The following is a 13898-nucleotide window of genomic DNA, read 5'->3' on the forward strand; positions in this document are numbered from 1 at the left end:
CACCTTGCCCAGTGATACTGTTTCAGAACTGGTATTCTGGACTTGTTAGCGTGTGTTGTGAACGAGATTTTTCAAAATACATCCTTAGTTTAAATTTGGCGAAGCCTAGAATTACTGTATTAGAGATTGCGCATAAAATTGGAGGCTAGGAATGGAAACTATGTATATCTCTAGATACCCATGCTTCAATACATAAGCTTTATCGAATATAAGTACAACTTCAATTGTGATTCCCGTGTCAATCTATATTGAGATTGTCTTAACTGAAAAGGTACAATGGCGCATACCATAAGTGGAACATGAGAAAGAGACAACGATAGAGTGCCGACAACTTCAATTTCAACTACCGTCGACAGGTCAACTAGTACAAGAGTATTCGAGGCATAGCATGACAATGCCAACCCTTTCGTTGCCAAGTCGAATGGTTCGGAAGATAGTGAGAAAACATGGGATCGTGGACGGAGTCGGTAAGCTTTCATCACTGACATAATACAAAGAATTTTCTTTTCATTTTCTGATATTCAAATTAGGTGGCCCTATGGCACTGGCGTGGGCCCTCCGCCCGCTCAGCTTTATCGATACAAGGATTTCGGGTTTGTTACTTTGGTTAAGCTTTGCTTTGCTCTCCGGGGTAATGGCCGGTCGGCTATATCGATACAAGCACTTCGGGTTTTGCAACTTTGATCAACCCTTGCTTTGCTCTCCAGGATGACAATCATTCAATTGTATCGATATTCAACCTCGACTTTCATCACGTTGTTATATGGATTGAGCCTTGCTTCGCTCTTTAGGATAACAGCTTTTCAGCTATATCAATACCCAACCTCCATTTTTGTTGCACCATCACATGAATGAGCTGTGTTTTTCTTTGTAGAATCATAACTGGTCATCAATATCAACACAAGACTTTGGTTGCAGAGATTGAGATTTGCTTAGCTCTCTGGAGTCATTGGCACTATATCTGTTCAGAAGATCGCTTCTATCCCGGTAACCGTCAATTATGAACCCAATAGAGGAAATAGAGAGAGCAGTTAAGATTCCGAGTCCTACAATCGCCGTCCTCGGTACTGCTTTGGTGGTTCAATACGCAATTCACCGACTTCCTCATCGAATCTATCATCGCATCTTCATCGACCATAACCACAACCGCAATCACTTTGTTACTAGCATCCTTTTTCTAGATGTCACTGCTGCTCCACGCCGCTCAACATAAGAACAGGACTTTGGGTTTCGTCGTAGCGGTTGAGATTTGGTTCGAAGCAATTTACTGGCCATCATCATTCCAGGACTTCGGGGCCCACACATTGATTAGGAAGCACTTGCTGTTTGTTGACTACCAGTGTTCAAATCTATTCGAACAATTTTCTTTTGGAGTTCATTTGAAGAAGACTGTTTGCACCATATTTCCGAACGAGCCAACCTTCAAGTTACATCCCAACGTCTCATTACACCTTAGCAAGCAAGATGTGCTGCTTCAACAGTGCTTCTGATCGAACTACGAAACAGACTGTTAGCATCACAATCACTGCACAAGTTGACACATTCCATTGCTCTCGTCTTCTGCACTTCAGTGGCAAGCTCCCAACTGACAATTCTCACGGTGCATGAAGCCTCAGGGACGTCTCGATATGAGCTAGCAAGCTGTGGTTTAGCTTAAGCTCAAAGACTCGATAAGCATCATCTCAATAGCGCCATTTCCTTGTTAGGTCCACAAGCATACTGTATGCTATTAATGCTACTGTTACTACTGTTACAGTAGCACTCCGATGTAGAGCAGGCCAGTTCTGCACCCCAAATCTACAGCTATCTCGAACGCCCAAGCTCATAGATCCTCACATACTTTTCAGCAGCTGAACGATACTATTCTATTATACACAACACCAAATCATGTACCACCAGAAAGATTTGGATCAGAGGTCGTTCTAGATACAATACGTGCATTCTCTGGGAGTAGATCAACCGATAGACGACGTATACTCTATGGTCAATCTTAGGATCATAACAGTATGTTAAAAAGTTTACCTTTGCTAAGGGGTTCGTTGAAGCATAGCCAGTACTGTTGCCTTTGCAATGTAGCTCGCGGAAACGTTTACCTTTGCCAGGGGACCGTTGAAACACAACCAGGGCTATTTCCTTCTCCGTTGGTTCGATGTAGATCTGTCAACGTATAACATGAGCTTTAATCACTTAGTGGTTTGGCCGGGTTTTATGAACTATTGGTTTGCTACAATACAAAATTAACTTTGGTTTTTTATTTTCTTTACAATTCAATATATTAGATAATCATTTTTAACTTATTTGATTTTAAAATAACTAAAGATATAGGATTTATAATTGGCTTTATATTTATTTGATTTATTAAATCAATTGAATTATTATAAATACTTTCTTTAAAGATTTATAAAATATAATATAAGGTTTTCTAAAGACTTTATTAAAGTATAATAAAAAGCATTACTTCTTAAAATAATCACAAAGCTATATAAAGAAAAGCAGATAATATATCACTCAATCACAAATACCAATAATACACCTACGAGTTTTATACAAACTATATCTACTAACTGATTGTACTCTTAGTAATGGGATGCATCTTGTATTTGCTACTCAGCCATTGGATGTCAACAGCAGGAAGTTTGTTTCAATTTAAAGAGAGGACACAAGCTAATCGATCTAACAATGAGCATGCTGTAGGTGGGAAGAACAAAACATCCATGATTTTCCTTGGTGGCGTTTTGCTTCAAGGTTGAATAGTGCCACAAGTCGCCGCCGATGCTAACACTACGACGTTGATACAAATCAGTCGAACAACCTCAGTGGAGCCGGCTGCCTTCTTCAAATTCTTTAAAGTCAAGATTTTCCTAAATTCAAATCACACAAGTCGAACATGAATCTCTTTCCACGACGTTTCATCTACCTCCAAAACAGATTTGCCAGTGAGCATTGGACATGACTTCTGTTTGCGTTGGATTTGCAGCGCTTGCCAGAGCGATTGGATACTTATGACGCTACCTCGCCCCATTCTTCTGTGGAATTTAGACCAAATTGGACTGTATCATATCGGAACCAGCGGTTTAGCCAAACATGAAAGAAAATCGCCACATCAGAGTTCTCTTACGATATATTGATAGGCCGTCATCCAATCCTTTCACTGACAGAATTCTGGCTTTGGTTTCTACATACATATTCTTTACTTCTAGCTACGTTATATGGCGATCTCGTCACGTAGGATCCCATGATGTGGAGTGTAATGTAAGAACTTTTTGAGCTTTTCGAACTCCCCAATTTATTCTCTTCTACTTTTGCTCTCGTTTCTCAATCAAATATCGAAATAATCACTTCCGGGAGCAATGCTGTAAAAGTCATATCTGGCGGGTTAAAAGCAACATTGAAAGAGATCGTCGTAATACTGGTAGAATCGACGTGATCACCAGTGCTAAAGTGCCACTTGCTAAATAGGTTGATGCTATTACTGGCCTGAAGGTCGAACCAAAACTGCCGACGCCGGTTCCAGAGTTAGCTCCTGAGTTAAGTCTGGAAACATCTTGCCTCGATATGCTCTGCAATCTATGTGCGGGATGCTTGGTGGCCGTGCTGGCTTTTCGTGTTGACGGGCACGGGAGCGGCGAATCTGAATAGAAGCTTCTTAAATGTCGTTTGGATCGTTGTTGAGGTGTGCCCATAGCTTTTGGAGGTCCTTGGGAAGGGTTGACAACCATGGGAGCACCGGTGGCGGTGCAGACACAAAGGGGATATCTTCTGCAGCCCCCCTCGGCCTACCCTCATTACTATATAACTTAGTCGAGCAGAAATACCCCACGTCATACGAAGACTCTCCGTCAAGACCTAGCCATAATGATGTGCAGGGTACGAAGATTGAAACTGGACATCGCATGTTGAGCTGGAGCAGATTGAGCCAGCGAGAAGCGTCTATCGTCACCCAGTGAAGACGGCGACCGTGAAGGATTACGCTTAATCCTGACTCACTAACTGTGGGCTGCTTTCTCACAGCGCCTTACTTTTATCATTATAATGTCTTCTAAACTCGGTGGCTGAATGACAACAATACTTTACGGTACATCTAAACAACTAAAACTCATAACGATGACATCCATGCGTGTTCCTATACCACGACCCCGCTCTATTAGCTATCTTCATATGTGTTAGCGGCTGCAATAACAAAGGACGATACGAGAGGCAGGGATATAATCAAAGGACTATACTCACTTTCCTTCCATTTGTACGAACATACCAGTTCTTAACGAGGACGGTGATGATTGTCATAATATCAAGGGCTCAATGTCGCTGTGAGTATGTAGCGTGTAGCTTTTGCTTCCTCCAAGATTATTCACACACAAGAATAATTGGATCGAAGCGTAATCCTCTTGCTAACTTGTTGTTTTATTTGCGATAGATGATAGGCAACCTGGAGCGACTACATGTCAGCGACTCAGCTTCAACATCCATCTCCGTTTCCAGTTTTGGTTGAGGCAAAACGTCGAACGCATTCCAACTGATTCTCGCGACATCCCGATCAATTCGCTATTCTTTAGTAACCCTCTAGAGAAAACCCTCGCCACTAACCTCCGTCTCCTTGTATGAAGAGATTTTTGTAATCCTTATAAAACTGCCTTTGTCTCTGAGTTTTTGATCGGGGGCTCTGATTGAGAAGGAAGGATAATTTGATTAGGATATGATGGGCGACAATCAACTGGAAGAGGAAGATTGAGTACACACACAGACCAGGATAACAAGAATTCTTCCTTGATTTAAACCGGTCTTTTTTGGCCATGGCAATTTGAGGTCGAGATCTGTGGTAGTGGTATGAGAAAAGGCTATGAAGTTGCTGGGGAGAGCAATTGTTTGTTGAGTTGAACTTTTGGAGGAGATCTTTGGGGTTGTCAGGTCATGTTATTCAAGTTATAGGAATTGGTTAATGGATTGATAAATGAAATATATCTTGGCTTAAAAGACACTATGGAATTCCAAGGAATTATCGATGTGCTTTCTCTCTTGTTGGGCGTAAATTCGGATGCCCACACACATCTATCAATGTTCATTCATTCATCCAAATTTTCCATTCTTGGCTCATCTCGTTTTATGCCCACCACTAACGAAACCCAAAAAACCAATAAACCATCTACCCACTCCCCTATTATTCTGGTACAAATCTACCTTCATCGAAGCCACCCATTGCAATCTACCTCTAACCTCTCCCTGTCCAGGTTTACTATCTCGACCATCGACTAACTCCAAGTAGCCTTCCTCGCGGCCATTGCCATTGCCACTGCTTTATATGCTTTCATTTTTCTTTTCTTTTCTTTTTTTTACTCGGGACAACCAAGTATCTGAACCTAGTATTGGTGTTTACTAAGAGAATAGATAGATGAATGAAGACAACAATAGAATAATACACTTACCAAGAAAAAGTCCTCTTTCTCACACATACATACACCTCCATTCCCTCCATTCTCACGCAAACAACCCCATCCAACCCAAATTAAGCAAACTCACCAACCCCACCGCCAATCCAGTATTAATTCATTACCTAGCTGCCAGCCATCCATCAGCCCCCTAATCACTTCTTAGCGAACAACTAGCCAGCTATTCCGCCACTCGCTAGCCCAAGTCAGTCCGTGAAGTTACCATGTCACACATATCTCTCAAATCGATTTTCTCTACACATCCAAATACACGCACGCATACACATACACATACACATACACATACACATACATACGCATCCACAAACAATCCAACTCTCCACACACCACCACCTCACAATCAATACAGAGTGCAGACCACGTCTCAGCCAACAGAAATCCCGTAACCAGTAACCCCTCAGATCAACCAACCACACTCTCCCAACCCAACCGCATTCCAATGAACAGCAAAAACCATTCCCCATTCCGACCATAAAAGTCCTCGAAACCACCTTTTCTTTCCCCGTGTGTTTCTGTGTCTATGCACAAACACCTAAATCCAAGCACACCCTACACGAATTCATCGCCTTGGATGTGGGCAATCCAGCACCCCCCTTCACCACCATGACCCCATCTGTCTATCCCCCTCAACCCCCCGGAACTATAAAGAATAAGAACCATATCATTAGACTCGCAGCTTAAAGTACACCATGCATCCCTCTCTGTATATTCATTTCCCCCATCCAACAAGACTTATTTCCCCTCTCTTTCTCGAAAGCCAAGCCCAAGTACGATAAACACAGAGGCAAAGGCAAAGGCGAAGGGGATAATCAAGATCAAGACGTAGAAAATACACGTCCACATACAAATCAGAATATTAAAATCTCTCTCATCGTTCGCTCCTAGCCGAAGGGAATAAGTATATTATAAAAAGATTGGCTGTGCATAAACAAACGAATCAAACAATTATTAAAACTATAAACATAAATCAAAAACTGCACAGGCAAAAAAGTACCTTATACCATTCCTATACATAAGCTTTCTGTCCACTCAATAGCTCAAGGACCTCCTATCCATATTCATCCTCACTATGTACGTATAACCTTAACTATCTACTCCTAATTTCTCTGGATGTTCTCCGCTCATGCATGCATCATCATCAATCAAGATTTATTGCTCCCCTCCGACCAAATTAGTACCCTCTCTCAAACCCTCGACGACCAAATCATGTCCCTCAGCCCGGCGATAGATATCCTTAACATCGTCTGTAGTAGTTTCAAAATGGGATGTGGCGTCGTAAGATTTAGAGATAAAGATACGGTCTTTCTCGCCGCTCTCGAGTGGTTCATAGAGAGGAATTGGTGGACCCTGTTTAGTGATTGGTGTTAGTATCGAGGAATTTTGGGCACGCCGAGTGGTGGCACAAGAAGAATTACTTACCATGAACTTCTCCTCAATCTTTCCAAGACGCTCAAGACCTGGCGCAAGTTCCAAATGATGGTTTGAATCGGTCTCAGCAATGGTGGAAACGATGGCGATGTAGTAACCCTTTGGACAAACACTATGGGCGCTGGAAACGACAGCAATGTAGATATCTATAAATATGTCAGTCACAATATCCTAATGCTTTGTGTCTTTGAAAAACATACCGTTCTTGCGTCCTACTTGAGATTGAGGAATGATGAGTTGAGCAGAATCAGCATTATCTGTTCCAGCAAGTGGGTGGTTCAAGATGCAAATAGCCTTCAAGAGTTGACCAACAACGCGAACCTTGTCAGGGAAGTATGATGGGTCTGCGATGATCTTCTTTGTCTTAGTCTCGAAATGCATGGTGGAATCGTTTCCTTGAGCATCCTTCTCGTGCATAGAAGCCTTGATACCGCAGATCTTATCTCCATCATATTTGAACTCATCGATGCTTGCATTAAGCATATAGGTACCACCGTAAATAGCAGACAAACGAGCGAAACCTTGAGGGAGTTCACCGAGACCGTATGCTGGGTAAATGTATGGGGACTTTCCGTAACGGGCGACTGAGTTTCCATACAAACGAATGCGATCGATGGTTGCTGGAGCTGTGCCCTTCTCGTTGATATAGTCATCGGTTTGGTATAAAGCCATAGCATGGCCAAGGAAGTCTCGAGTACCAGTCTCGAGTCCGAATTTGTCGTAAACATCCTTCATGGTGCAGGTGCTCATGTTAAGTCCTTGTTTTTATCAGTAAATTACTGAAAATAGGGGATATTTCAACCATCTTACCCTTGTGAGTAGCAGGATCCGCAGCATCGAATGTGCCAATCCATTCAAGGAAACTCTTCATTCTTCTTTTCTCAAAGATGCCCATTAAAGATGATCTCAAAGCCTCACCAGCATCAGATGGAACCTTTGCAACCATGGCCTTTGGACCAGTACCTTGTTGCACGTAACTTCCAGCCACAGATCTAAACTCAAGATATCTCGTAACATCAGTTGAAACGAGGATGTTTGTGAGTTCACCCGAAGACATCAAAAGCTTTGGTACCAAATCGATATTCCAGTCGTTGGCACGTCCGTACTTCTTCCATGGCTCCTCCCCCTTATTATAGTTTCCATACTTCTTGAAGAGCTATCGTGATTGTCAGAACAGAGCTTCGCAGACCCAAAAATCGTACTCACAGCTTCGATATTGACGGAAGCAGCTTCACTATTGAGAAATTAGCCACTGTTGACTTATCTACCCAGTCTGCGAGCTTGAAACACATACCCTCCATAGTGATCATTTCGATCAATATGCAAGACCTTTTGACCCTTAACACTCAAAACTCTATCCCCAAAACGTCAGTATACAATCTCATCAACCTTTCCCAAATCGACATACCCAGAAAGAACACATTCCGTCAAACCTAGAGTTCAGTATTAGCCATATATCCCCAACAAAAAGCATGAATGCTCCTATCCATGCCCCTCCAGCCAATGCGGGGTTGGACAAGCTTACCAGTGCCCAAAACGACAACATCATATTCGGGGGCGATTTCATCCATCTTGAATTAGAATCTTGATATTTATTAGGTAGTAGGGTTGGTTTGCGAAAAGAAGTAGAAGAAGAAGAATATAGAAAGCTTTCTTGGTGAGGAAAAATCGCAAATGTGGTTATGCTGAAATTGCAAGGGCCAGTTATGGAAATGGTCGGTGATGAGCCGTACAACGTCGTTCTGCTTCACCAATTCTCTTGATTGGCCTCGCTAAAGGGGGAAACTGGAGTACCGCTTTGTTGTTGCTGCTGGTAGATTTTGTCTTGGTGTAATTATGCTCAGGGGCGAATTGTGGAGTTCCTGGTAAATTGTCACGATTGATTTTGGGTCTTGACAAATTGATATATGTATTTGGTACATGGAATCTTTTAATATGAATTTCTAACGGTATTCACTTGTGTTGAAACTTTCACTTGATCCCTTCTACAAAGTACCAAGTAACGAACGGTTCTGCTCACACTGTACCAATCTTTCCAATTGTTCAAGACAAAGATAATCCTTTTTTTTCAGATTCACATAAATGCATAATGCGGCCATAGCTGTACTGCCCCATACGCGTTTCTACTTATACAGATGATGGCTGTAGGAAACCAAATCATTCATGCCAATTGGAGACACCTTTCTTTCCCCCAAACTCATTATTTTTGATCTAGGGGTATGATCCTCTATCATACATCCTCCGTGATTTAAGCCGTAACCTGAGCAGGTTTTGGCTCTGCGTCTCCTTCGGCTTCAGCTAACACATCCTCCTCAATATCTTCCTCAAAATCTCTGGGGGTGTATAATGGTCCTTCGCCCGAAAAGTCAATTTCTGGATCATCCTTCGCGATAACCTCCGCTTCTTGCCACGAATAATATCTTTCAGTCAAAACTTGTTTGATAGCTCTCTGTGTTCTCCGAACCTGTGGTCCCCGAAATTAGCTTTTGTTCTCATTCCTTAAATTTGCGCGGCACATATGCCAAATAGGACATAAACCGAGATAACCACTCACAGTCATATCCCTCTTCTCCGCATCCTCATCACCGTAACCCGCCTCCAATCTCTGTCTCTCGTAACTTTCCGTAGCAATGCGATTCCTCTCCTTACAGCAAATCCACCAAAGTGAATGCAAATCTTCCCAACTTTTCCCCCTCAACTCCTCTGCGCTCCATGGTCTACCATGGCTTCCCTCCTCAGCTGGCGTGCTAAGTGCCTTATCCTTATGTCTGAAAAATTCATATAATCCGTGATTCTCATCAACCTTCACTTTTAATCGTTTCGATTCATCTAGGACTGGTTGAGGTAGTTTTGCATTGGATACGGAGAGGGGTTGACGGGGCCCCGTTCGCCTTTGTGTAGATACTCCGCGCAGACGGTTCATATCCCGGGGATATAAGTATGTGCTGCTGGTAGAGAAGGAGGTGGATTGAGTACATGATGATGTTGTGGAGGAGCTTTGTAGGCAGGGAAGGAGGAACGCTGGCGGGGTATTTGCTGCCTTTCGTAGTTGTAGCAGGCTGCGAGCTACTGGTCGAATAACTGTAGAGGTCGACATCTTATGTTGAAGTTGTCAATGGCGATGCAATCACCAGCTCCAGATTACTTCCTCATCAATCAAGAATCTCGAAAACTCGATAAATTATTTCGGTTACCGTATAAATGTCAGGTGGGGTAAAAAATCAGACCTAAAGTGCAAGTCAACATATATCCAGAATTTATTGCAACCACATGACTTCAGTAACCACCTGTCACACAAAGATCCTTTTAACGGTCTTTCGGGTGTCGCACAAGAAGTTTTGTTGCATATCGGATTTGCGCCCGATGCTTCAATTGAAATGCCCAACCCAAAGTCTCAACATACCATACCGAACCGAGAAATAAGCTGAGGTTATTCTAGGCCCCATCGGCTTTCCCTTTATTCTCCTTTTGTCTAACAATGCATATCATGGCTTCTAATAATCTATGATTGGATTAATATGACATGTGCGACACCACCAATGCTGATCAAAACGGCACAAATGCACTATGCCGATGCCGAATGTATAGTTGCATGTTAGACGCGACACTTGTTTCTCCGGGATAATCATTTATTTCTCAAGTATGAAGCTGCTTGGGATACCTATCAGCCTGAAGCCCTGCTAGTGCGTGGTACGATGGCGATATTCCTGCTGCGACTCGCACAAACAAAGGCATAGATCCGCCCAGAACATCCATATCCTATTGCATGCATGAAATTGAAGTCACAGGAGCTGGATCTAGATTCGTTTGTATATAGCTGTTTTGGTGCTATATTCTACAGTCGTGTCTAGTGTTTGGTATTGGTTTCCAGCGAGCTGGGGATGATCTTTTCTGCAAGACGTCTTGTACTCTGTCGTTCATCATAGTAGCATTGCTTTTGATTGTCTATTGTTCTGATGTTCAAAGGTTAGATCGTGGTCGGTGATAATCCATGGAGGATCAATTTATTGAAGCTAGTCCCAGGGGGGCAGAAAGGACGGGTCATCAAAAAGATACGCTCTATTCAATATCCAATATCCAATAAATAGTCGGTATTTCGATTCGAAAGTTGAACGAGAGCATCGATAAGGTATGAACCTGTTATTCGCTCTATGTTATCTGTGTTTGAATGCAAACTGATATCATTGTCAAGTATTGGACTTCAAATATTTTCAATATATGATTCTTTTCGAGTTATTTGGGGTACTGCTTTTTCATTGATATAGCGGCTATTCAATGACGTTTGATGTTTAAAAGTTATCACATTTATTGTCAACTGGTAGTCTAAAGAGGGTATGATAGAATTCAAGCTAGCATGTAAAGAATGCCAGGATAGTTGTATTATCTCCACATCTGAATGTACGTCTCCGCCTAAGCCTTATGCTCTCCACCGTTCCGAAGCTCCTCTAATGCACACTCAATCTTATCTGGAAGAGTACCCTAAGCAACGCCATGCATGCCAAACAGTAATCAAGAGGGTGACATTCTCGCATGCAATGACCCGGGTATCACAACAATTTGAAAGCCAAAGATCGATCGAAAATTACAAGAGGTAGACCATTCCTGCAGCGGCTGCAGCGAATGCACCTCCTGAGACAAAGTTGGCGGAACCAGCAGCCTTGCTAGTTGCTGAAGCAGCCGCGTCTCCAGTACCAGAAGCCGAAGGAGAACGAGTCGTGGAGCCGCTAAGAGTGCCGTTGGTTGCAGTTCCGTTAGTGAAGGTGCCGCTGGCGAGTGGGGCGATAGCGCTGGTTGCAGATGAGGAATCAGAAGACGCAGTAGTGGCTGCTGCAATAGATGCGAAAGCAACGAGGAAGATGGAAGGCTGCATTTTGAACGTGGAGTGAATTGGTGATGAGAAAGATGGTTGATATTACTTTCGAAGGTTTTCGAGATTAAAAAGCTTGAGCTTGTAGAGTTGTATGAATCAAAACGAAGGTGGTTTGTTTGTTTGTCAGTGAATGTGTTTGCAAAAGAAAGCAGAGAATCGAATGGTTCAAATACTAAGCTTATTTTATTTGTGGCAATAGGAAATTACACAGCCTTGTAAGGGGCACCACTTCTTATCTCGGTAAGATTTATATATAGAACGATCAACAATCTAGAATTCTGGAGGCAGGGTGAATCATGTGACCTAAATTACGAGATATTTAGCATGAAATCCAAGTAAGACAAGGTGAAGCGAAGATCTTCTTGGATGTCAATTAATGTTTGAAACTTCTCCAATCCGCCTCATCTTACATACGAAGACAGCAGAAATAATTGCAAGAGAATACATCTGTTCAACCTATCGGTGGAAATGAACTATTGTTCAATCTAGATTCTAGACCCGAAGTTCAGACTTTATGATCATAGCGGTCATGGCAGACCTATAGTAAAATGTAAAAAGAAATTAAGAGGAGCGAAGCAATGGAACATGTGAAAGAATCAATCGAATCCTTGAAATTACTTCACTTGAAGTTGAAGAGTCTGATCGAAAGCACACTCTCATTTAAAATGTGCTATATTCAGATCGTATCATCCTGCTCAGAGAACAAATATTACCTCGAGTGCACGTTGCAGACAATTTTGGAAATACATTTGTGGCACGAAGTCGCGAGGCGAGGTAGTGGAATATCGAGTATTGATATACACAACTTTTGTCGCACAGTACCGCCTCAACAATGCTTATTCGGACAATACAGTAGCATCCCACTTTTGATGCATTGAAACACGGGCTTTTCCATGCATGACTCGCAAGAAGGTAGGAACGTGGCATTATTGTTATAACAGCAAGACATCGAAGGAAAAAATCACACTGTCACAGTAGCGGAAACGGCGCGCCTGAAGAATAAAAAAATGGGCATGGAAGCGCAGAGAAATGGATCTGACCTCTTTCCTCCCCTGCCTGACAGGTTGACTTGGGAGAGGATCAAGCATAAATCCTTGTAGATCTCGTTTTGGAATGCAACCTGCCAGCCTCTTCCGTTAAATAATGAGTTGTCTGGCAATCTAGTAATCCAATTGTGTATTGGTGAGACTTTTTAGTTCGATCCTTTTGACACGAAGCTCATAATGCAATTTGTTTAGATCCGACCCTGGACTTTCTCTCAGATCAGAATCACCAGATTAACGAATCATAAGCAAAGATGATTAAAACGCTGTGAATGCTGCTGGTGTTATGTACAGGGAAAATACTCCTGTTACACCGCATAATGGATGCTTCGTACGCGGGTCTTCCAGTGCATCAACCCTTTCGAACCTTCTACCAAGCAAGCTTTCAATAGGCGGGATGATGTATCTACTCAACGTATGTACTCCATGTAATCCTTTACAATCACCTGATGTTGTACATTGAGGATTTGATACATAAAATATCTTCAAGTCAGCATGTGGAGGCGAGCGGTGTAAAATTTCCTCGGCGCCATTACCATCGTGTAGTTTGTCAATGGTTCGAAAAGAGCACTTGGGGGGAATGTTGTTGGATAGCAAGGGGTTAAGATTCCCAACCCTCACAACATCGAAGCTAGAGCAGCCAGCCAGCTAGATATTCGATCGCTGGCAGCCACGCACTCGTACGGAGAAAAACTGTTTTTGGAGATTCGAGACTTCCTTTCCGCTCTCAATAAAAGAGCAGCTTATCGCCTGAACCTCGGTAAAGAAAAGTCAAAGTGCGGTATTGCATTGAGAATTTGGGCGGTACACTTCCAATACTGCGATGTAATTGCGCAGGTCACGAGTCGTGAGTCGTGAGTCGTGTTAGAGATTTGCATAGTCGCCATGAGATAAGATCGAGAATATACTTTAGCCTTTAGGTGTTAGTATGACTGCTTTCATTGGTGCAAGGTCCGAAGTTTATCGATACGAAGTTGTTCAATGACTTGGCTTTCTTAGAGGGTATCAGTTTGACGTTTGATCTTTCTGAATAAAATATTATGCGTTCATAGTGTAGAAACCTTGTGAGCTGCAGACTGCAGTAGCACTGAGATATGTAGATAATATCATTGG

The 13898-nt window shown here is 42.5% G+C and overlaps 5 protein-coding genes across 5 annotated transcripts; 2 read left to right on the forward strand and 3 right to left on the reverse strand.

The window, feature by feature from the left end:
- Nucleotides 1-1000: 1000 nt before the first annotated feature.
- Nucleotides 1001-1213, forward strand: EAF02_007603 (uncharacterized protein; the record flags this gene model as incomplete). Its single annotated transcript, XM_038903651.1, has 1 exon — nt 1001-1213. The coding sequence occupies one exon, from the start codon at nt 1001-1003 to the stop codon at nt 1211-1213; it is 213 nt and encodes a 70-aa protein (XP_038756465.1).
- Nucleotides 1214-3650: 2437 nt separating this feature from the next.
- Nucleotides 3651-3947, forward strand: EAF02_007604 (uncharacterized protein; the record flags this gene model as incomplete). The annotated part of the gene is made up of 1 exon (XM_038903652.1): nt 3651-3947. The coding sequence occupies one exon, from the start codon at nt 3651-3653 to the stop codon at nt 3945-3947; it is 297 nt and encodes a 98-aa protein (XP_038756466.1).
- Nucleotides 3948-6593: 2646 nt separating this feature from the next.
- On the reverse strand, nt 6594-8443 carry EAF02_007605 (uncharacterized protein; the record flags this gene model as incomplete). Its single annotated transcript, XM_038903653.1, has 8 exons — nt 6594-6791; nt 6864-7018; nt 7073-7630; nt 7683-8028; nt 8079-8106; nt 8167-8226; nt 8281-8305; nt 8398-8443. 8 exons carry the CDS (start codon nt 8441-8443, stop codon nt 6594-6596), a joined length of 1416 nt encoding a protein of 471 aa, XP_038756467.1.
- Nucleotides 8444-9120: 677 nt separating this feature from the next.
- On the reverse strand, nt 9121-9969 carry EAF02_007606 (uncharacterized protein; the record flags this gene model as incomplete). Its single annotated transcript, XM_038903654.1, has 2 exons — nt 9121-9336; nt 9427-9969. 2 exons carry the CDS (start codon nt 9967-9969, stop codon nt 9121-9123), a joined length of 759 nt encoding a protein of 252 aa, XP_038756468.1.
- Nucleotides 9970-11454: 1485 nt separating this feature from the next.
- EAF02_007607 (uncharacterized protein) lies at nt 11455-11742 on the reverse strand (the record flags this gene model as incomplete). Its single annotated transcript, XM_038903655.1, has 1 exon — nt 11455-11742. The coding sequence occupies one exon, from the start codon at nt 11740-11742 to the stop codon at nt 11455-11457; it is 288 nt and encodes a 95-aa protein (XP_038756469.1).
- Between the last annotated feature and the right edge of the window lie 2156 nt (nt 11743-13898).

Source organism: Botrytis sinoallii, assembly GCF_014898435.1.
Source record: "Botrytis sinoallii strain Bc 23 chromosome Unknown BSIN_013, whole genome shotgun sequence".
In the NCBI taxonomy this organism is placed as follows: domain Eukaryota; kingdom Fungi; phylum Ascomycota; class Leotiomycetes; order Helotiales; family Sclerotiniaceae; genus Botrytis; species Botrytis sinoallii.